General features: G+C 46.0%; 1 protein-coding gene and 1 pseudogene across 2 annotated transcripts in view; one reads left to right on the top strand and one right to left on the bottom strand.

The window, feature by feature from the left end:
* Chsy1 (chondroitin sulfate synthase 1) overlaps nt 1-16584 on the bottom strand; it is a 64307-nt gene extending 47723 nt beyond the window's left edge. Inside the window, exons 1-2 of one of the 2 annotated variants that reach the window (NM_001081163.2) lie at nt 15849-16584; nt 339-834 (exon numbers count right to left, since the gene is read on the bottom strand). In NM_001081163.2, coding sequence (NP_001074632.1) covers nt 339-834; nt 15849-16165 — 813 coding nt within the window. In that variant the 5' untranslated portion in view covers nt 16166-16584. Of the gene's footprint in view, nt 1-338; nt 835-12129; nt 12383-15848 lie in introns of those variants that run through there. The other variant, XM_006540910.4, reaches the window with a different exon arrangement.
* On the top strand, nt 6673-6773 carry Gm23042 (annotated as a pseudogene).
* Nucleotides 16585-21211: the final 4627 nt, after the last annotated feature.

The raw sequence follows: 21211 nt of genomic DNA, 5'->3' as shown, positions 1-21211 counted from the left end.
CTGGAATCAACAGAAATCAGATGATTCTGGGTTTCATGGAAAAAGGTCGCAGTGACCATCAGTAAACCCTACGTTTCCTTCAAGCCCCAAGTGCCGTCATTTATTTTAAAAGACATCAGAAGTCCAGAGGCATACTCTAAAGGCCCAGGAGTCTAAAAGGCCAGGGGGAATCTGGGTAATGAGAATTCTAAAAATTAAAAACTAAGGCTAAAACATGTACCAATAACTTATACCAGTGCTAACCCTGAAGAGGCTGGTATTGCTAGTTTCCTATGATTAACTCAGAGCTCAAAAGGCAAAATTGACAGTTTTTCCCACATAAAGAATTCTGCTCTTACCTCATAAGACCAGACACACTGCACGCCTGCGAATCTCCGGACACATCTCCCCACCTCTACATCCTCATGGGTGGTGTACATTTCCCGGAGACACTTGCCAATGTGTGGTGCCATTCTCCGAAGCACTTCCCGGCTCAGAATCACACCAGGCCCGCCCATGCAGAAGTTCTCTCCAGGCTCAAGGGCCAGCTTCCCCATTTCTTCTGTGGTGCCCAGTCCTGTCTGCCCGAGGAAGAGGGGCTCGCTGCTATTCAAACTCCTCAGGAAACTCTCCAGACGATCTCCCTTGATGTAAACGTCATCGTCTGCCCTCATAAACCACTCGTACTTGTCCAGGTAGTGATCGTGCATGTACTTGAGCATCATGAAAGACTTCTTCTGGGGTGGGTAGGAGTCATCCACACCCCGCAGGGGCACCACTGGAATGGGTATAGATGTATCTGAACCCTCGCTAGAGAAGAACTCCACCTTCCCGGGAATTGTCTTGGACCATGTTCTGTAATTAAAATAAATACAGATTAGAGGACAATTATTTTCAGAAATGCATGTATCTGCTTATTTTGAATCATTATGTGACTGCTTAAATTTGGTCTGCTTGCCTCCTTCAATGGAGACTCCACTGACTCCAGATTCATTTTCATAAGAACCCCAAGTGAAGGGAGGGTAAGGTATTGTTAAGTTCTACTTACAGCTGGAAACCAAACTGACTCAGCAAGATCTAGGTAGCCAACTTTTGGATTTCATCAACTCCTACTGACAAGCCCTCAGCTCTGTAAGATGGCTACGCAGGTGAAGAAACAAACTGCCAAGCCTCATCACCAAACTGAGTTTGGTCCCCAGAGGCCACGTGGTTGAAAGCGAGAACTGACTCCAAGTACTTCTGCATCTGCACCACGGCATGCACACGCCCACACACTCCCACAAAGTAAATAAAATGTAAAAAAGAAATAAATGACGGAATCAAATTTTCCAGTCAACAAAGCTTGTTGCAAAGTTCCTCTTGCGCCAAGCAAGAGGGACGCAATGGTGAACCAAAACACAGCTGGGAGTCATGAGCTGTCAGACAGACATTGTCGGGATGGCCACGTGTGGATGCTCTCAGAAGGAGCACACAGGCAAAGGAGGCCCTGAACAAGGATGCTGCCCTAAGGCAGGGTGAGTGCCCAGGACGCTACAGTCAAAGCAGGGTGCAGAGCACGGCAGAGTGCTACTGGAGAGACAGAAAAATGCAGCAGAACTAGAGTCAGAGCCAAGCAGAGTCGTCTTCTATGCTATGCCATGGGAGGCACCAAGTGACCACAGCAGGAGAAAAGGCATGCACACTCCGAAATTCCCAGCCAGTGAAAGATCAGTGACCAACTAAATGGAAACAACGTATCCAGCTGAGAACAACTAATTTAAGGTCATCATAATGTCCTTTCCTTTGCTTCAGGCTACTGCTAAGAACTTAAGTAATTTAGCTACAATCATTCATTTATATGGATTACTTCCAATATAAAAATGACAACAAATAAAATACAGGCTGAATATCCTTTAAGTACTTTTACATTTTAAAAAATGTGGATATATATTTTTAAAAAAATGTGGATATGCCAGTCAAGTACCCCAATCCAAAATCCAAATGCTCTGAACCTGTCTGTCACTGGTAGAACTGAACACTGCACTCAAAAAGTCTCCTATTTCAGAGCACTTTAATTCCCACATTAGGGGGTTAGAGAGGTGGCTCAGCGGTTAAGAGCACAGATTGCTCTTCTGAAGGTCCTGAGTTCAAATCCCAGCAACGACATGGTGGCTCACAACCATCTGTAATGAGATCTGATGCCCTCTTCTGGTGTGTCTGAAGACAGCTACAGTGTGTACTTACATATAATAAACCTTTAATTCCCACATTAGTGATGCTCAATTTGTATTAAATTTAATATTAAGAAAATCAAGACCCAACATGGTGGTGCACACCTTTAATCCCAGTACTACGGAAGCAGAAGCAGATGGATCTTTGAGCACTAGGTCAGTCAAGGCTACATAGTGAGACCCTGCAGAATGTGGGCAGGGAGAAGAAAATAAAGTCATGAATTGTAGATACAGGCTAATGGTAGAGTGCAAGGCCAGAGGGTCAATTCCCAGTCTTACTGTCTCTGTCTGTCCCCTACCCATGCACCATACACTGCCCCATACACACAGGTTCCAAGTGACAGTCATTCACACATTTTAATTTACTTAACCAGGACAACTTTATTTCTACAGTGAAAAGATAACTTGGGCCAGCTAAATCTACAAAAATCTTTTATGGAGAGGTCTAGGAGAAAAATATCTTTAAATGTATTCTAAGCCAGGTATAGTGTACAGGTATGTAATCTCAGTGCTCAGGAGACTGAGGCTGGGTCAACTGGGCTACTTAGGGTAATCCTGAAGTACAAAAGTAGGGAGACTGGAATTGGAGGAGCTGGAGGCATGGCAGACATAACTTCATTCTCTCCTACAGTACAGGAGACATGGAAGTGTCACACACTGATCTTCCAACCAAACTTAACTGTAGCCAAACCTAACACAGGATCTACCCTCCAAACCGCCTCTAAAGCAAGTCACGGTGCTCAGCACTCAGTGCCACATGGCTGTTGCCACCATCAACGCTACAGTTTCCATCTTGTGAAACTGAAGTTCTAAAGTTATTGTTAATAACTTTAAATGAGATACTTCAAAAACAAAACTACTTTTCATTTATCTTCCTAACCAAAATATAAGGAATAAAAATAACCAAATTGCCTGTTCACAACTGCATAAAACATTCTATCAGATTCCTCTCAGAAAGTCCAAGGATTGAATATATCCTATTTTCTCATAGCTAAAGTATTAAATATGAAGTGTGTCAGTGTTTTATTTACCAACAGCAAATACTGCCAACTGTTAGCCAATCAACAACTAGAAACCACACCTATTTCAAAGCGTCAGAGTCTGGAGAAGTACATCTTAGAAAGGGTCGGACAGCGCTGCAATTAATGTTCTCCCAACGCCTGTGGACTAGTTTAAACAGATTTGTGGACTCTGTGCCAGGCGGCTCTTTAGGAAAGAGCCATGAAACAAATGACACAGAAAACTCTTATCACATTAGATTCTATACCAGGTACTGTACATCATTTCAACAAATGATGTGCTCTTTTAAATTAAAAAAAAAAAAAAAGCGAGCTGGAGAAATGGCTCTGTAGTTAAACACATTTGCTATCTTGCAGAGGATGAGGGTTGGGGACCCAACACCCACATAAGGCAGCTTACTACTGCTTATAACTCCAGTTTCAAGGAATCTTCTTCCAGTCTCTGAGAACACCAGCACATATGATGCATGCATGCATATATTCATGTACATATACACACATATATATATGGAGAGACTCACATATGCACATAAATCTGTGAGATATATGTGAGTGTGTGAGTGTGTGTGTGTGCATGGTAGCACAGAGCTATAGTCCCAGTTACACAGAAGGCAGAGGTACAACAGAACAACCTGAGACCATGAGTTTGAGATCAGCTTGGGTAGGCAACATGGTGAGACTCTCTTTCAAAAAGAAAAATAGAGCAAAAAGGTAAAGTAAATAAAAGAGAGGTGAACTGTTAATGTAAGGAGAAACCAACTCTACTGTAAAGGGACAAATCCTTTGGCAAACAGCTACAACATACAGAATTATGACAACTTCTAGGTAACTAACTTTCTGATGTGGTCATGACTGCAGGAGAAAACACTTCCCAACATTCCTCTAACCACAGGAAGCCAGTGTACCCCACCCTTTTAAGCCAAGGAGCCCTAATTCTGCTGTCCAGTAATGTTTGGGCTTTCTTGTTTTCTTTTAGTCACAATAATTCTTTGAAAATGTAAATAATCTCAATTCTTGGCACACAACAGAGGTCAATGAACACGTGGAATGAGAACTGTCCCCTCTTATACAGCAGGTGACTTTACAGATGCTGTGTGTTATGTTTGCCAAGGGACAGAAATCACTTCCAGATGAGCTTCACAGAACTGTCCACCAGTGCAGCCATACTTTCTACAATTTCTACATGAAGAAAACCAAGTTACTCAAAGCACTAAAAAAAATTGTTCAGAGGGAAAGTCAGAGGCTCCATGAGTTGAAATATACTACAACTTGTGGTGCTTCTGAAACGTAAGTTAAAGCTAAATAATGTCTACCACCTTAGGAGGGGATTTTAAAGGTAAGAATGAACAACTTATTGCCTATCGATATAAAGAAGTCATTATGTTTCTACGCTAACGTGTGATTACAAAAACAGAGCAAGTTCTATGTAACACTACAGCAACCAACCCCAAAATCACAAAAATACTGAATCAAGAGGATGCTGGTGGGAGAAGGAGCAGCTAAGGCAATTCCTGTCTTCAAAGAAACAACCTATTACAGATCGTTCTGCAGTGCACGGGCTCTGGAAGTGCACTGCTAGGGTGAGCGAGCCCTGACTCCAGTACACCGCTGCCTCAGTCCGACTTACTATTAGAGAAGGCAGAGGCTTGCAAATTAGGTAGGGAAAGAAGAAGTAAGAGACAGGAAGTGTGTGCACTGTAGCGATGGATGTGTGGAAGGAAAGTCTCACACATTTCTGCCTAAAAACCTAACCCTCAAGCCATGTACTGTATTTGAATTTTGTTTAACTCTCAATTTCAGACACTGTTTTTGGGTAGAATTCTAAAAAGAGTTTAAATTTTAAGTATTTTTACTCAAAACACTAGGCTCTTCCTATCTGCCTAAAGATCAGAATTCATTTCTGCCTGTGCTCTTTGCCAGTGCCCCAGGCAGAAGCAAGCAGGAAGAAAGCTCTGCTAACACAGCTGTCACAGATGCAATTAATGTCCCAACTGTGACTTGAAATGCTGTAATTTGTCTAAGAAGAGAAAGCAATTAATTTTAAAACAGACAATCTAACCTCAAACCTTCCTTAAAAGCTCCTCTGCGTTTTTTGGTAACCCCACCCAATTATTATCCAGTCCTTTTTAGGTAACCTAGGGCAAGCCTCTTGTTGTCTTTTCTATTCTAATTGAAGGGTGGTTTGAGGAAAATCTTCTCATTATGAATTCTTTGCAAACCCTCCAATCTTAAGAAATTGTGATCTTCTCAATTAGGGTTCCACAAAGTGAATTCATTTTGGAACATAACTCAATTCTGTGGTGGGAGGAAGAGGGGAACGATATCCATAATTTCAAACTGAAGGCAACATTGCTGAACAAGCAAGCTTGCCCTTCTTCTGTGATCAAAACAGGTCAAGTTCTGTGATTTTCATAACCAAATGTCTACTTGGCCATCAACACACTTGCTGCCTGGGGCTCTCAATGGAAATGACAGAACATTTGCAAAGGTCCTTGCCAGAAAGCTCAATTTTCAATGGTCTGATACACAACTCTCTCTACAGCCCAGATAAGACAGCTGAAATGTGAGAGTGCCAAGGAAATCTTCTATTTCCCCAAGTTTCTAAATGCTATCTGCTGTACAGATTAAACCACACTAAGAAATGCAGCTGAACAGCTGGCAGGTTCTAGTCAATATCACCGTAAGAAAAACTACATCTACAATACAGACACTGTCCTGGGTAAGCAGCCATAACATGTGGCTACGTTTACAGAGCAGGCAAAAAGGACTAAGAATGTAGCAAGTGATATACAGTGTATGCCTAGCAAGTTCAAGAGCCTGGACTCTATGCCCTACCCCTCACAACTTAATGCAGGGAAGACTATATATAGATATCTTGGCTTACTAAGTATTCAAAAGTAATGCACAGCTCTACCCCAAAGTATTCATTGTGGTTGTTTCTAGGTGGGGGATTTGAAAATACTCATTTAGGAGCTTGAGAGGTGGCTCAACCATAAAGAACATTTGCACTCTGCTTCTTTGGGCACTAGGCATGCATGTGGTACACAAACATACATGCAGGTAACACACACACACCTAAAATGAAGTCTTACCAACATGGCTACCTAAGCATGCCCTGAGCAAGGGGACAACAATAGGCATGCTAACATGGAGGGGGGGTGTGTGAGGGGACAAAGAATGGGAGGCAACTGAGGACTGCTGAGAGCAGGGGTAACTGCCTTCCCCAGGGAAGAGCACGCCAACTAGTTACCCAATAGCAAATGAGCAGTCTTAAAACCATATACATACAAGTAACATTGTAAAGACTGAGCAGGTATTTATGTATTTAGGAACACACACACACAAAACCAAGGAAAAAGAGGTTATGAATTTGAAAGAGATGGGAGGGGTATGTGGGAAGGTTTGGAGGGGTAAATGTAATTATAATCTCAAAAATTAAAAATTTTAGGATAAAAAAATTTTGAGTGCTTGCTTCAGCAGCACAAACTGGAATGATACAGAGAAGATTAGCATGGCCCCTGCACAAGGATGACACACGCACATTTGTGAAGTGTTCCATATTTTTTAAAAAAAATTTTTTTTAATTAAAACATTTAATTTTCTTTGTATTTTCTACATTTTCTATGATAGATAGATATATTTATGGGGGGGAATTCCCCAGGGGAAGCTTTATGTAACAAGAAAAAACAGACGACAGAACAGTTTATTTTGTAATAATCTTATCCAACAGGCAAATCAAAGAAAAGTGGCCTAAGATCAAGTTCCTCCTTTTACAGTTTCTACATTTTAATAGTTACGCTAATTTTCCTAATTAGAAAGGCGGGAAGACTTTCTATTCCTCAAACCAGTCTTACACACGTCGCCTGCTGGTTACAGCGTGCTAAGCTTGAAAGCTACAATCACCGAGGATACAGTTTCTCAGGCCTGTGGCTGAGTGACTGGAGTCTAAGCAGGAAGACAGAATGCTTGTAGAACTGATGGACACTAGGAATTGAGAGAACATAATCCTTTCTGTTAGGGAAAGGATTTAAGATCATGTAGCCAAAATGCATGCATAGGGAGAAAAGTGAGCAGGAGACTAATCCCAGAGAGAGGAAGGTGAGGGGTGGCCCAGACCAAAGCAGGAAGGGAAAATCTTGACGAATATAGGGTGCTCTGCCCTGTGCTCTGCCAGGGCAAACGGCCAGCTTCAGCACGCTCAGGAGGTACCTACCTTCTGCTTGAGCAAGCGCCTGTGTTCAGACCTGAGATCGAAGTGTTACCTGTGTGTGCTAACATCGGCCCACACTTTCAGCTAAGCTGTCCAGGAGGCAAAAGGAGATGTCACAAAACTGTCCTAGTTCAGGGTTCTGTGTAAGAGCTACCTCAGACACGAGGTCCTAGGAGAACAGCCTCCTCCGGGCCCACTCAGGGAAGGTGGGTAAAAGCACCCTGTGGGAAGCAGTCTGAGGACAGGCCGTCTCAACCCATCCTCTCACAAAGTGCTGTACAGAAGGAAGCTGCTGTGGTCCAGTCAGTCAGAGTAGACAGGGACCTGGGAGGACTCAGTCACTAACTGACAAGGGCTGTTTTTCTCTCAGTATAGGAACCCTACTTTAACAGTCCTTGGCATCCCTATGGGTTCGTGGTTTCTGGGTATATATGGTTTCCTCTCAAGTCAACTGACTCACTGCGCCTAAGACATGAGTAATCTCAAGCTGTTACAGGAATAGGTGAAAAGTAGAATAGAGAACAGTGGAGAAATTATTTTAAAAGGTTAAATTATACTCTTTACTGCTGATCTTTAAACAGACTTACTGGGAAAGCAAGTATAAAAGTGTATGTTTGCTTTACCATCCAAGCACTTGGGAGACTGAGGCAGGAAGATACCCAGTTGGGCTGTATTATTCTAAAAGGAGGGGAGGGAAGCCCTTTTCTTATACCCTCCCACTTCGACAAAGGTCTGGACAAGTAGTGCAGAAGACATTCCCAAGTATTAGAAGCCAGTCTGCTGAACCCAGCTTCACAACCAGCAACAAGAACACGCACCAGGAGACCATAACACATCTTTCTTTCTTTCTCTCTTTCTCTCTCTCTTCCTCTCTTTCTTTCTTTCTTTCTTTCTTTCTTTCTATTTTGAAACCTAAGAATTAAAACGCAGAGTATAAACGAGAGAAGATGTGTCGTGGCTTTCTTCCAGTCTCCAAGTGAGAAGAACCACAGAGCTCTCTGAACACCTTCTGTACTGCTGTTGTATACTTAAAGTTCTTGATTTTCCTGAGCTACAGTTCTTATTAGGCCCAAGTAAGTGTTTTTGTCTGGTTTGTTTGTTTGTTTGCTGGGGGTGGGATGAGTATATAGTATATATACACAAAATGTAAATTTTTCAGTTCTTAGAACAAACAAACAAACGAGCCAATAAAGAAGTGATGCAAACAGCAGAAGCATCCCAGGCTCTCTTGTGCCTCGGTGTCCTGTGCTGTGAGGTGCGACCTGGAATCAGCCTGTTCACCAGCTGCCACCCGCCCCCCTTCACTCAGCAATCACAGGCTGCTCTACAGCCTCTCACTCTTACCAGGTGGAGGACTCTGAAGTATCATTACCACAGGAAACTCAGGGCCAGCAAGGACAGGCAGCTCATGAGTACCAGCCAAGTGGACAAACAGGTGGCCCTCTGCAGCCTTCTGGGCCAGCCCACCTTCTCACTGGCACTTGTTCTTGGTTATCTCCTTTTATTTCACAGTGAGGACCGGAGCGACGATAAGACCCAGGAAACAGTCCTCTCAGATAAGGAGGGCAGCCTCCACTTCCACCTGTCCTTTGTCTGCCTGGCTTGGCAACAGAAAAACTCCTTTAGATTGTGATTGGGTTTTATTCTTAAGCCAAAAAAAAAAAAACTTGACTCAAACCCTCCTGTGAGATCTTGCTTACTAGCACAGATCCTGCACACTTACGTGTAGACATTGCCATAAGAAACAAACTCAACAAAGCTTAACACAACCAGCCTCCAAGTAGCAAGACCATCAGCTGAGCTTCCAATCACAGATCCCATCAATCACTCTCACGCTGAGATACCACGGACACAACTCGGGTTCCTGAGTCTGGTGCATGTGATGTCCCAGAGGAAACTCCAATTCCCCAAACTCCAAAAGACAATCCAAATATTCCAAAATGGGCTCAACCTATTAACTATACGAACTAATGGGCTGTAGGAGGATTTCTGGTGGTCAGATCTAAGCCAGCATCCACCAGGCCTTCCCCTCTACCAAAACAAGTGAATACCTGTGGTGCCTATTAACACACCTAGCCCTTTCACCTCCTCCGTAGCTAAACTCCCTCCAGCTCCTGGGTTTCCATGCAGAGTTACTCAGTTTTGGTATAACCCCCACTATTCTCCCTGTGTCCAGCCCTCCAGCTTCTCCGCTCCCACTTCTCTCTAGGTTCCCTGTTCTCTATCCCTGCTGTTATTCTCTGTTCTCTCAGACAGCCCTGGCCAGTCTGTGCTCAGTCTACTTTTCATCTCTGCTCTGGACTCTTCCAGATGCCTCTGGCTGTGTCCTCTCTCTCTCTCTGTCTCTGTCTGTCTGTCTCTCTTTCTCTCTCACACACACACACACTTAACCACACATTGGCTGGCCGTGCCATCAGTTTCTATAGCACACAGGTGTCTTCCCTCACAGGCCCTTGGTGTTCCTGCTGTCACTTTCCAATAGCTCACGGCTCTCCTTTCTCATCACCCACCACTACCATTTCCTGCTACGTCATGACTTAGAAAACCTGAAATTGTCACTGTCTTTAAAACTCCTACCCGTTCTTCAAGGCTCGAAGAGGAGGATGGGTGGGAGTGTGGTCAGCCTGCCCTTGCTCGATGCCCCTCCTTCTGCTCACTTCTGCTCACACTTTGTGAGCCCTTGTCACTCAACAGTCTTCAGCTCTTCATCTAAACTAGGCCCTGTGGGGCTACAGCCCAGTATTAGTAATCTTTCAATAACCAACAGCGAAAACACCTGAGTCCTGCTGGCGACCGCACCAATCTCACGAGGACGGACATCAGAGACCTTCTGACTTTCACAGACAGATAAAAATCACACTCATCTCCAGACCACATCTTTCACTAGTCTCTTTCTACATGTAATTCACAACTTGAAATTAAGTTGTGCTCCAAAGCACACTTAAAAGTTGGTTATTTGGATTTTTACATGTAAACACCTTCCAAATGTTTGCTAAAATGGACTGCATGGAAGAGAACAACTGGCCTGTTATGGAGACGCTCATTAAGGCTGACAAGAGGAACAGTCTGCCTACTTTCAAGGCATTAGGAAGGGTCATTAACTGATAAAAGCTATCCAAAGAGTCCTGTTCTCACTTTTCTTCCCACACACTAATGCTAATCACTCCTGGATTCCTGGACAGAAACCGGCAGCCAGTCACATCTTCAGGGGAAGTAAATAGCAAAATAAAGAAAAACAAACAAACAAAACAAAACAACAAAAACTGTCACCCATCTTTAGGCCAGGGGCAGTAAGATCCAAATAACTGTGAGGTGTTAGTAGGATAGCTCAATGTTTTTTCTGTGTGTGTGTGTGTGTGTGTGTGTGTGTGTGTGTTGTACAAGACTAAAAACAGTTTCAGGCATCATCTTCATGAAAGCTGTCCACTTCTTGAAACAGGCTAAGTTGGCTGTCCAGTAAGCCCCAGGAGTCTTGCCATCCCCCTCCATACCTGGGTCCCACACTAGAACTCAGGTCCTTGCACCTTGCAAGCACTTTACTAATTGGGCTATTATCTCCAACTGAAGTTCAGTGTTCTAAGCATTAAAAACAGATGAGGAAAAAAGAGCTGGGTATACCAGCAAACAGGTCTGTGACCTCAGGACGCAAGTCTGAGGCAGGAGAATACCAACCTGAAGGTCATGGTCAGCTACTTAACAAGATTTCTTTTCCTAAGACTGTAAACTGTCTGAGCACTGATGCCTTGGAGGCTGGAGCAGCTATGAGCCACCTGACGTGGCTGGGGCTGTCTTCTCCTTCTCAAAGCAGAAAAAGAAATACTTCCTTTGAAAAAATCCCCTCCTCAACTCTACTCCCCACCTGGCCTGGTGGTAACAAAAGCTGTAATCCTAGCTACCTGGAAACTAAGGCAAGTTCAAGGCCAGCTTAGGCAACTTAAGGAGACCCTGTCTCATCTGAAAACTCAAAAGGGTGGAGGGTGTTGTCCAGTGATAGTTATTTACCCAGCATGCTCAAAAGAACTTTCACAGGACAGTACCTTTTGAAGACAATACCTTTTTGACTTTAAGGAGGGAAATCTAAAATCAGGAACAGGAAGCAGTGGCTTCTACTTGCAGTACCAGCACTCAGGAGGGTGAGAGGCAGGAGGATCGCTAAGAATTCAAGGCCAGCTTGGACTAGAGTGAATCTCAGGAAACAAAACAACAACAAGAGGTGTGCACTCACTGGCTGCTCTTCCTGAAGACCTTGGCTTTGTTCCCAGCACCTGCATGGTAGTTCACAACCATCTCTAACTCTAGTCTCAAGGATCTGAGGCCATCTTCTGGTCCCCTTGGATACAGGCACACACATACACAGACATACATGCAGGCAAACAGTCATACACATAATAATAATAACAATAATAATAATAATAATAATAATAATGGAAAAAGCAGGTTAATTACTTGACTATTTAGAATCTATATAATTTTAAAAACTAAGAAAAAAATCAAGATAATATGAACTACAGTTAGTAACTTCAGACACCCAATCAACCTGTTGATAATTAACACACCAAATTACTACATGTGAATCATGATATTTTAAAGTAAAAATACATAATAGACAAATAACTTTGCAAATGAGCCTACACAAATTATTTTCCTTATTTATAGTCTCAGCTACCCATTTCCCTTTCTGCTCAAAGCTTCAAGTGGCTTTTCCACTCACTCAGAATGTAATTCCGTGAGTCTGAACAGTCAGACCCAGTTCCTTCTTTTATGGCCTTCTTGGGGTTCCTTCCAACTTGGCTTCTGCCTCTCTGCATCAAGCTTTCCCTTTGTCAATATGTTTATCAGTGATAGTCACACAACCAGCCTTTCACTATCTGACCCGGGGGGTACAAATGCCCCTTTCTCTAAAGCCTTCACAACCAGCTAATACAGATAGGACACCACCCTGCCCACCCCTGTTCTATTTTCTCCCATCACTGGCCCAACCCCTTTTTAGAGCCAGTCCCTTTTAATACAACTAGCAGAACAGACATCTGACTTGCTGTGCCTTCAAAATTGAGTTTTAGATCCACAATGGCCATGCGGGTCACCTGCTTTACAAAGGGCTGACCTGTACCTAAGTGCACTTAAAACGTTTGAATGAGCCAGGATCACTCCTGTGAGCCTAGCAGCTAGGCAGTTACACAGATCTACAAAAGTTGGCTCCAGATGGTCTCTATCCGTGCACTTCTGAGTTCCATCCCACCTACTTTTAGAACTGTTCTCCTACTAGCTACCACTGGTCAGCTGTCTCTCGGTGCACTTCAAGTGCACAAAGGCAGAGCATATAGAAGTGGAGTTGTTCCATCAGTAAAGCATTACAGTACAGTAACTTTAGTCCAGACAAGTGTACCTTCCTGGATTTTTCTAGGGCCTCTTGGCTCCCTTCTTGATCTCAGTCCCGGAAGGAAAAGGTTGCTAGTTTCTAGTCCCAAAGCACAAATTCTGACTTTATCAATCTTATACCACAGTGCCCTCTTACTAGAAGTGTTGGCATCTCCTTCACCTATAAGGCAAACAACTGTTTTATTAAATTAGAGGATGAGGAAGAGATGAGGACAACAAACTGAAGGAGGTTTTGTTTATTTGAAGACCAAGTCTCATGGAGCAGGGGGCCTTGAACTTCTTTTTTTTTTTAACTTATTTTATTTATTTATTTATTTATTTATTATATGTAAGTACACTGTAGCTGTCTTCAGATCTCATTACAGATGGTTGTGAGCCACCATGTGGTTGCTGGGATTTGAACTCAGGACCTCCGGAAGAGCAGTCGGTGCTCTTAACTGCTGAGCCATCTCACCAGGCCCTGGGCCTTGAACTTCTAACCTGCCTGCCTCTATCTCTTGTGCCTGCCTCTATCTCTTGAACGCTGGGAGTTTCTCATATGATGAAGAATGAGCCAGGTGTGGTGGGTGGCACACAAACTCAGGCTCCACTTTTTATGCTACAAGATTCAAGAATCAAACTACATTAACACAGTACTGTACATGGAGCTCAGTGTGGACTTCTACGCCAGGCTGTAACCACCTCACCACCTCCCTCTCCCAACTCAGGCCTCCCTTGAATTTTCCCTAAGGCTAGCCAATCTAACTACAGGGCTGAGAGGCAGGGACCCTGAGCAGCAGGGAGTAGGTCTCATGTGCTCTGCTTTCTTCAGATCACAGATAAAGAGTAAGTCCCCACTGCCTAAAAGAAAACAATGAGAAAATCTTAACAATAAAGAAGAGACAGAAAGGATGACACACACTTAACTTGGCAAGATGAGGTTTGGGAAACCATGGTCAGCTATAAAACTAGTGTACACTATACATGTATACTTCTTGGTATCACAGGCACGATCCCTAGTGACTTGTGTATACTGATTTTATAAGAATAAAAATGTACGTGGAGGGGTGGTCATATCATCTATCTGAACAAACTACTCTGGCAATTGTCCCCAGAGTTATGATTTCATGTCATCTGTCACTAAACTGTAATTTCATGGATTTATTTTCAAAACCACAACACAATCTAGTGGCCTTTTCCTCAATTTAGCCTTATTGCTGAAAGGGCATTTATTTTATCTACAAGTATCTGTTGTGTGGCCGTGCAAATGTACCTCATGGCAGAGGTGTGACAGTCAAAAGGACAATTCCGGAGAGTCAGCTCTCTCCTACCCTGTGAGATCTTTCTGAGGACCAAACTCAGGTTGTCAGATTTCTTAACAATCATCTTTACCTTCTCAACCAAAGGAGGGAAGGGTCCTTTTCTCATTTTTTGTTTGTTTATTTGTTTGCTTAACTTTTTTTTTTTTTTTTGAGAGGGGTCTCAGTGTTAGTCATATCTGGCCTGGAATTCTATGTAGACCAGGCTGGCTTGGAAGTCACAGAGATCCACCTGCTTTGCCTCCCAAGTGCTGGGATTAAAGACTGGTGCCACCACATCTGGTCCTCAATTTTTTTTAAAAGATTTATTTATTTATTATATGTAAGTACACTGTAGTTGTCTTCAGACACTCCAGAAGAGGGCATCAGATCTCGTTACGGATGTTTGTGAGCCACCATGTGGTTGCTGGGATTTGAACTCCGGACCTTCGGAAGAGCAGTCGGGTGCTCTTACCCACTGAGCCATCTCACCAGCCCTGGTCCTCAATTTTTGACAAAGATATTAAGTCAAAGAACATCTGGAGAACTATAGCCTACTTGCTCTCAAACTACTCCGCTAGTCCACATACAGCCTGCCACCTGTGGCCTCTGGCCATTCAGAACTGTTCTTAGCACGACGCAGCCTCTGGACATTAGCAGCAGGAATGGTGGTCAAGCCTTTAAACGCTTTAACTGCTCTTTCCTCAATCCCTCACTTGAGTTAAAGAAAGAAGAGATCCAGCCATGCTTGTTTTCTTATACCGTCTGCTGCCTGAAAACTTAGACCAGAAACTGGATTCAAAAGCCAAGTTATAAAAGCACTGGTTAAAAAATGTAAAAACAAACATCAACTAGTATAGCCCTGCTCACAAAGCTCAGCCCCAGAACATCCGTGCTCTGAAACCATTCCTGCCACTGAGTCTCTGCCTGGAAGAACGCCAGACTTCACCCGTACAGTAAAGGTTTTTGTACTTCACACACACAAAAGTTTCCACGAGTCCCTTCCTTCACCTGGGTCTACCCCTCTTGTATTTCAGATTCACTTCAATGCAAATACAGTTCTAACCATGCCCTCCACTCTAAAACCATCTCCTTTTCTAAAGGCAGCTTTGGCTAATCCCTTTGTTAATCCTGAACATGATCGCTGCCACTTCTACTGACTCCTTTAGCCTACTAGGGCCCAGTTACTTCCTACCACGCATACGCCTTGGTGGCTGCGCTGGGGAACACCAGGCTGCAGTCTTACAATGACTAAATCGATCACACAAACTGTTTTTCCTCAAGGTTCTTTTTCTCTACTTAACAAACCAGAGTGTTGCTCAAAGGCAGAGTGGAAACGCTCACCAAAAGTGAGAATCTTAAAGTACAGTACGGAGGAGCCCTAGCCAGGTTAATTTAAGCGGGCTCTCCCTTCGAAATGACAAAGTGCCTATTTTAGAGACTCAAATTATAACTCTGCCTCCACTATCGCAGGTACAACATTGAATTTCGCCACCACCTTATGGGGGAGACTCGTTCCTTTTAACAAAGAAGTCTTGAACACAGAAAGCTTACGTGTCTCCCTGGAGATGAGGTTGAGAGGCACACACACTGAGGCCAGCGTACTCAATCCCAAAGCCTTGCCCTTGAGAGATGCTCACCATCCTAAGCCCTGCTGCCTTTGCGCTGAGCCGCTGGCAGCTACCAGAGAAGCCTCCGGGGAACCCGTAACGCCGCCCGCCCGCCAGCCAGGATGCCGGATGCAGGCGATGGCATCCACGAAAGGGGGGCTCACCTGTAGGCGGCCACGGCGCGGGTCTGCAGGTATTTCTGGGCTGTCATGACTCCCACGAAGAGAAAGTTCCTGTCGCGCGGGACGCCCTCCGCGGCCGAGCCCTGCGGCCAGAGCTGCGCCCCGCGCGCATCGCCGCGCGCCCCGCCGGGCTGCGACGCCTCCTGCCCTGGCCGGCATCCCTCGGGACTGGGGCGCCGCCGCGGGCCCACTCGCTTCAGCTCCGAGGCGCGGGGCAGGACGAGCCGCGAGGCCAGCACGAAGCCCAGCACGAGCCCGAGCAGCATGCTGAGCCAGGCGCGCCGGCCGCGCGCGGCCATGCCCGCGCCCCTCCGCCCGCCGGGCCGCTGTCCCGCTGTCCCCGCCGCAGGCTCCGCGCGCCCTCAGCCCACCGCCCCCGCCCGCGGAGGCCAGCCCGCCCTAGCGCCGCCAGGCCCGGCCCGGGCAGCGCCGCGGCCGCCGCGGGCCCGCCGCGCCCATCGCGGCTCCCGAGCCGCCCGCAGGCCCCGCGCCGGCGCTTTGTTCCGCGCGCCCGCCCGCACCGCCGCGGCCTGCGCCTTTAAGAGGGGACCATGCCCCGCGCGCGCGGCCGGCGACTCCGGCGCGAGGCGACAGCGGCTCCCGCGGCTCGCGTCCCCCGGCTGGCTCGGCTCGGCTCGCGCTGCGCCCGCCCTCTCGGTGCCCTGCGCCGCCTCTGCAGCTGCACATCCTCCGGCTTAGCGCGCCATTGCAAAGGAGCCCCTCACGTCACGCACCGCGCGTTAAGAAGCGGCCCGCCGGCGGCGTGCCGTGGCCCCTCTCGGGATCCGTCCGCGCCTCGTGATTGGCGCAAAAGTGAATGGGGGGCAGTTCACGTGGCCAAAGTTTAACCAAAAAAAAAAAAAAAAAAGCACCCGCCCCGCAGTCTGCGGCCAGGCAGGAGGGGCGTGGGATAGCATCGACGACAGCGGGGCGGGCGTCCCTCCAACCCCCACTGCCCGGTACCCGCGGCCACGCCCCCGTCGCCAGCATTGGGAGCCGGCGGTCCGGCACCGCACGTGGACTGAGTTGACCGGCTCCCCAGATGCCCCGAGAGCCGCCACGCCCTTCCCTCCCCGGGCCGACCTCCCGACTCGGTGGCCAGGACAGCGGGGTCCACACTGCAGCTTTGTACGCTGCAGGCGGGGCTGGAGCCACACACGGCCACAGTTCACCTAGGAACGCTAGGGGATTTGCGGGCTGGGGAGCGAAACGTGAATTCGCTAAGTAGCTAGGGCTGCCCTCGAACTCAGAGAATCTGAGATCTGTCTCTGCCTCTCGAGCGCTGGGCTTAAAGGCGAGCGGCACCAAGCCCGGCATATTAGTTTTTTAAATGGATATTGAAGAGATGGGTGGGTGAGTTACCACTAGATGATAAATACCTGTATTTAGTCCCAGTGAGCAGAGAGCTGGTTAGTACCCCCCTCACCTAAGTCTGTCAGTATTTTTAAGAGTAGATTTATAAAACGGATATGGATTGTGTACGTGGTGTGGGGGATGGGTTCTCGGGAGCCATACACCTAGTTTTTTGAAACAGGATCTCTTACTATTCTGGAGGTCTCCAAGTAAGTTAGGCTCGCTGAATGGATTTTTAAGTTGGATACCAGTTTCCCTATATTTGCTCTGTCTTAACTTTTATACGTTTTGTTAAAAACGAAAGCCCTTCAACTTGGGTGCCCACATGACAAATGTTTGTAAATACCAATTTTATTTCTTAGTCACCAATGTGTTAGGATTATAATCGCAAAGTAGCCACTTGGACCTGCTCTAATAGAGCCCAGGTGCTAGCTGAAGCTGCAGATCGTTTTGAACTCCAGATCCTCTTGCTTATGGAACTGGAGTCACCTGAATTCCAGGCCTGTGTGCTACCAGCCCTGGTGCCAGGGATCAGCCACTGGACCTCTGATACACTGGGCCAGTACTCTATCCTCTGAACTACGGTCCCAGAGCCTAAGAAGTTCTCATTTAATCAATCAAAGAAACAAACAAAAAGATAGAAAATGGGGCTGGAGAGATGGCTCAGCGGTTAAGAGCACTGACTTCCAGAGGTTCAATTCCCAGCAACCACATGGGGGCTAACGACCATTTGCAATGGGATCCGATGCCCTCTTCTGGTGTATCTGAAGACAGCGACAGTGTACTCGTGCATAAAATAAATAAATATTAAAACAACAACAAAACAAGAGTGCTTCGAGTGGGGTGGGGTGGGGTGGGGTGGGTGGATGGGCAGCCTATTCTTGTAGCTCCTTTTCATGATTAATAAATCAAACAACAGAAATATTCCAGTTTAAGCCACAAAGCTGTGTGAAGCACAGTCCTCCCCACCACTGAATGGTGGCTACTCCTGTTTATTCTTTGGATAGTACCACTTTCTTTGACACGTGTGATTTATTTCAAAAATAGTTCATCGCCTCCCCTCCCCTGACTCTCCCTGTAAGAGATGGTCCACATCTAAGGATAAAATATTCATTGTGTAGTGAAGACCAGATTCCAGCAGTGGTCTCTGGGAAATACAGGACACCTAGCCATGAATTACAGGCTGGGAAACCATAGAGAAAGGTTCCAGTAAGACCATAACCACAAACACCAAGACGTCACCAGAGCCCCCAAGTTCAGCAGCTGCCCCATAATTCATAATTCACACTGATTTACATAAAGCGCAAATCTGGCAAGACACAGATGTTGGACGCTGTGACATAGTCAATGCCCTCACTATCTTCAAGCCTGCTTTCGACGGGTCTATATTTTCTAAACTTAAGTCCAATGAAAAGACAGGAATGTGTGTGTGTCAGGAATTTGCTGAGAATGTTGAACATCTTGTTCCCAGCTCCCCGCTTCCTAGAAGTCCGTCAGTTACCAAGTCAACAACTGATGAATAGAGAAGCTATGACCCTGCGTCGCTCCTCAGAGAGTTAAAATTACTACATTTATTCAGTGTGTGTCTGTCGTGTTCATGCTCATGCTATGATACCCGTGTGGCGGTCAGAGGGAAACTTTGAGGAGTTGGTTTGCTCTCGCCACTCTGTGGAGCATGACAATCGCACTTAAGTCATCAGGCTTGGCAAGCACCTTTACCTGCTAAGCCATCTTGCTAGCCCCTTGTAGATGTTTGATAGCACACATACCACCTGACCTGGATGCATGTCTAGCCCGGAATGGGATGTGAGTTCCACACTGAGTCCTACCTGGCCAAGTCCAGAGTCTTGGGATCTGTCAGTTCCTTGTTTCTATGTGGGTGTTCCCACTGCAGCACCCGAAGGGCTCCGTGGTAGCAGCTCTAGGCTGGTGTTTCAAAATGTATGCCCAAGTGGCAGCTCACCTACTTTTCTGCTTGCATGAGTGCAATTCGTTATGATGTAACTAAGACTGATCTCTGCCTACGTCCCCTGCTCTCACAGATGGCAGCTTTGTTCGCTCACGTGGCACTTTTTTTCTGCTGCTAATACATGTGACTGCTTCTTTATAACAGGTATAACATTTTGTAGGATTTGCTGCAATTTCTTGGAAACCTTCGGCAAATACCTCAATTGTTTGTTGGCAGCATGCCTCAAATAGCTGACAGGGTTCCCTGTACAAGCTTCCTTAAAGACACAGCAACTGGACTCAAGCCTCAAACAGAGGTCCCTGGAAAAGCAGTCATCTTTAAAAAAAAAAAAAGTTAAACGTTCAGAAATGCTTCTTTTGTTTTTTCAGCGGTTCTGTCTGCTGCCTGTAATGAACAACTGCAATGGCCACTCTAATAACACCACTTAACCCTGATTAGTCCAGTGGAACTTTGCTTCAGTACTAACACTACTTTAAACTCACAGTCAAGAGCCTCATTACCTTAGTCATTCTTCAGAGCACATGCCTGCACTCCTAGCTGAGGCAAGAGGACTGTCAGTGCAAGGCCTGGGAAAGTTGCTGGGATCCTGTTTCAAACTTAAATAAGGAAAGGAAAGGAAAGGGGAAGGGGAAGGGGAAGGGGAAGGGGAAGGGGAAGGGGGAGGGGGAGGGGGAGGGGGAGGGGAAGGGGAAGGGGAAGAGGAGGGAAGGAAGGGTTTCAGGTATAGCTGAGTGTTTGCCTATTATACACATGGCCTGGGTTCAATTCCCAATACCACCCCCCCCCAATTTTTCCTCAATATTTCCCTGTATTTGGAGCATTTCCAGTCTGAGGCAGGAAATGACAATCCATTGTTGATTATGTTACAGCTGCCTGACAGAAGCGGATGTGACATTTGTCAGCTAGGACGTCCTTAGTGCTTGCATTAGCCAGGGTTCTCTAGGGGAACAGAATGAGTAGACCCTATATACGTTAGAATGACGTTTATTGGATTTGCTTACTGGCTGTAGTCCAACTGATCCAACAATGGCTGTCTCCCATTGGAAGGTCCAGCCATCTGGTAGTTGTTCCATCAATGAAGCTGGGTGTCTCTGCTGGATTCTCAAAGAAGTAGGCACTAGTATCAGGAAAGGAATGCCTTAGCAGCGGGGTAGGTGACCTTGACATAAAAAGTGAGGGCCAGCAGCAAAACTTCTCTTCATTTATGTGGGCTGCTACCAGAAGGTGCAGACCAGATTTAGCTTGGGTCTTCCCACCTCAAAGTATCCGATCAAGACAGGTGTTCCCCGATTCTTGGTTTCCCCGAATCTTGGTTTCCGTTGATTCCAGACTTAGTCAAGTTGACAACCAGGATTAGCCATCACAGGCACCTCATGCATCCTTGGTCTACTTGTGAGTTCTATATGCAGTTTCTGTGAGGCATGTTTCTTATACAGGCAAGCATGCAGGTGCACACATGTATCTCAGAGACAGATAGCTAGAAGACACAGCACAGCACTGGCAGCCAGCCAGATGAAGTAGAATAGCCAGATGAGAAGATTAACCAGTAGGTGGTGATGCACAGACACTCAGGAGATAGTCTAAATGTCTTTAGGGGACGCCTTCATGACAAGGTTTGCTCTAGTCAAAGGCTTGATCCTCCTTTAGCAAAGAAAGATCTATAACTAAACATCAGTTAAATGCCATTACTCTAAAGCGAGGCCAGAGTTTCCACAACTGCACAATTTGAGCAATGGTCCCATCCTCAGGAGGACACCTCTCCCTTCTGCATCCCACTCCCCCAGTGCTTGTCAGCTGGTGACTCATGCCAGGGCTCGGTGAGCTGACCCAGAGCACAGTCACCTGAAGGTTCAGGTCCTGGTGGTTTGTGGAGCCACTGCAGAAGTGGAGAGCAAACGCTCTTTGCTTTTAGTGGTCTAACGAGCTGTAGAGGAAACCTTCTGCTACTGATTGACCCAGAAGACATTTGGATCTACAAACATCTAAAGTATAATTTTGGAGGTAAGAAAAAACATTTACCGGG

Source organism: Mus musculus, chromosome 7 (genome assembly GCF_000001635.26).
Source record: "Mus musculus strain C57BL/6J chromosome 7, GRCm38.p6 C57BL/6J".
Taxonomy (NCBI): domain Eukaryota; kingdom Metazoa; phylum Chordata; class Mammalia; order Rodentia; family Muridae; genus Mus; species Mus musculus.
Note: the sequence above shows the minus strand (reverse complement) of the source record. Positions and strands in the feature narration are given on the sequence as shown.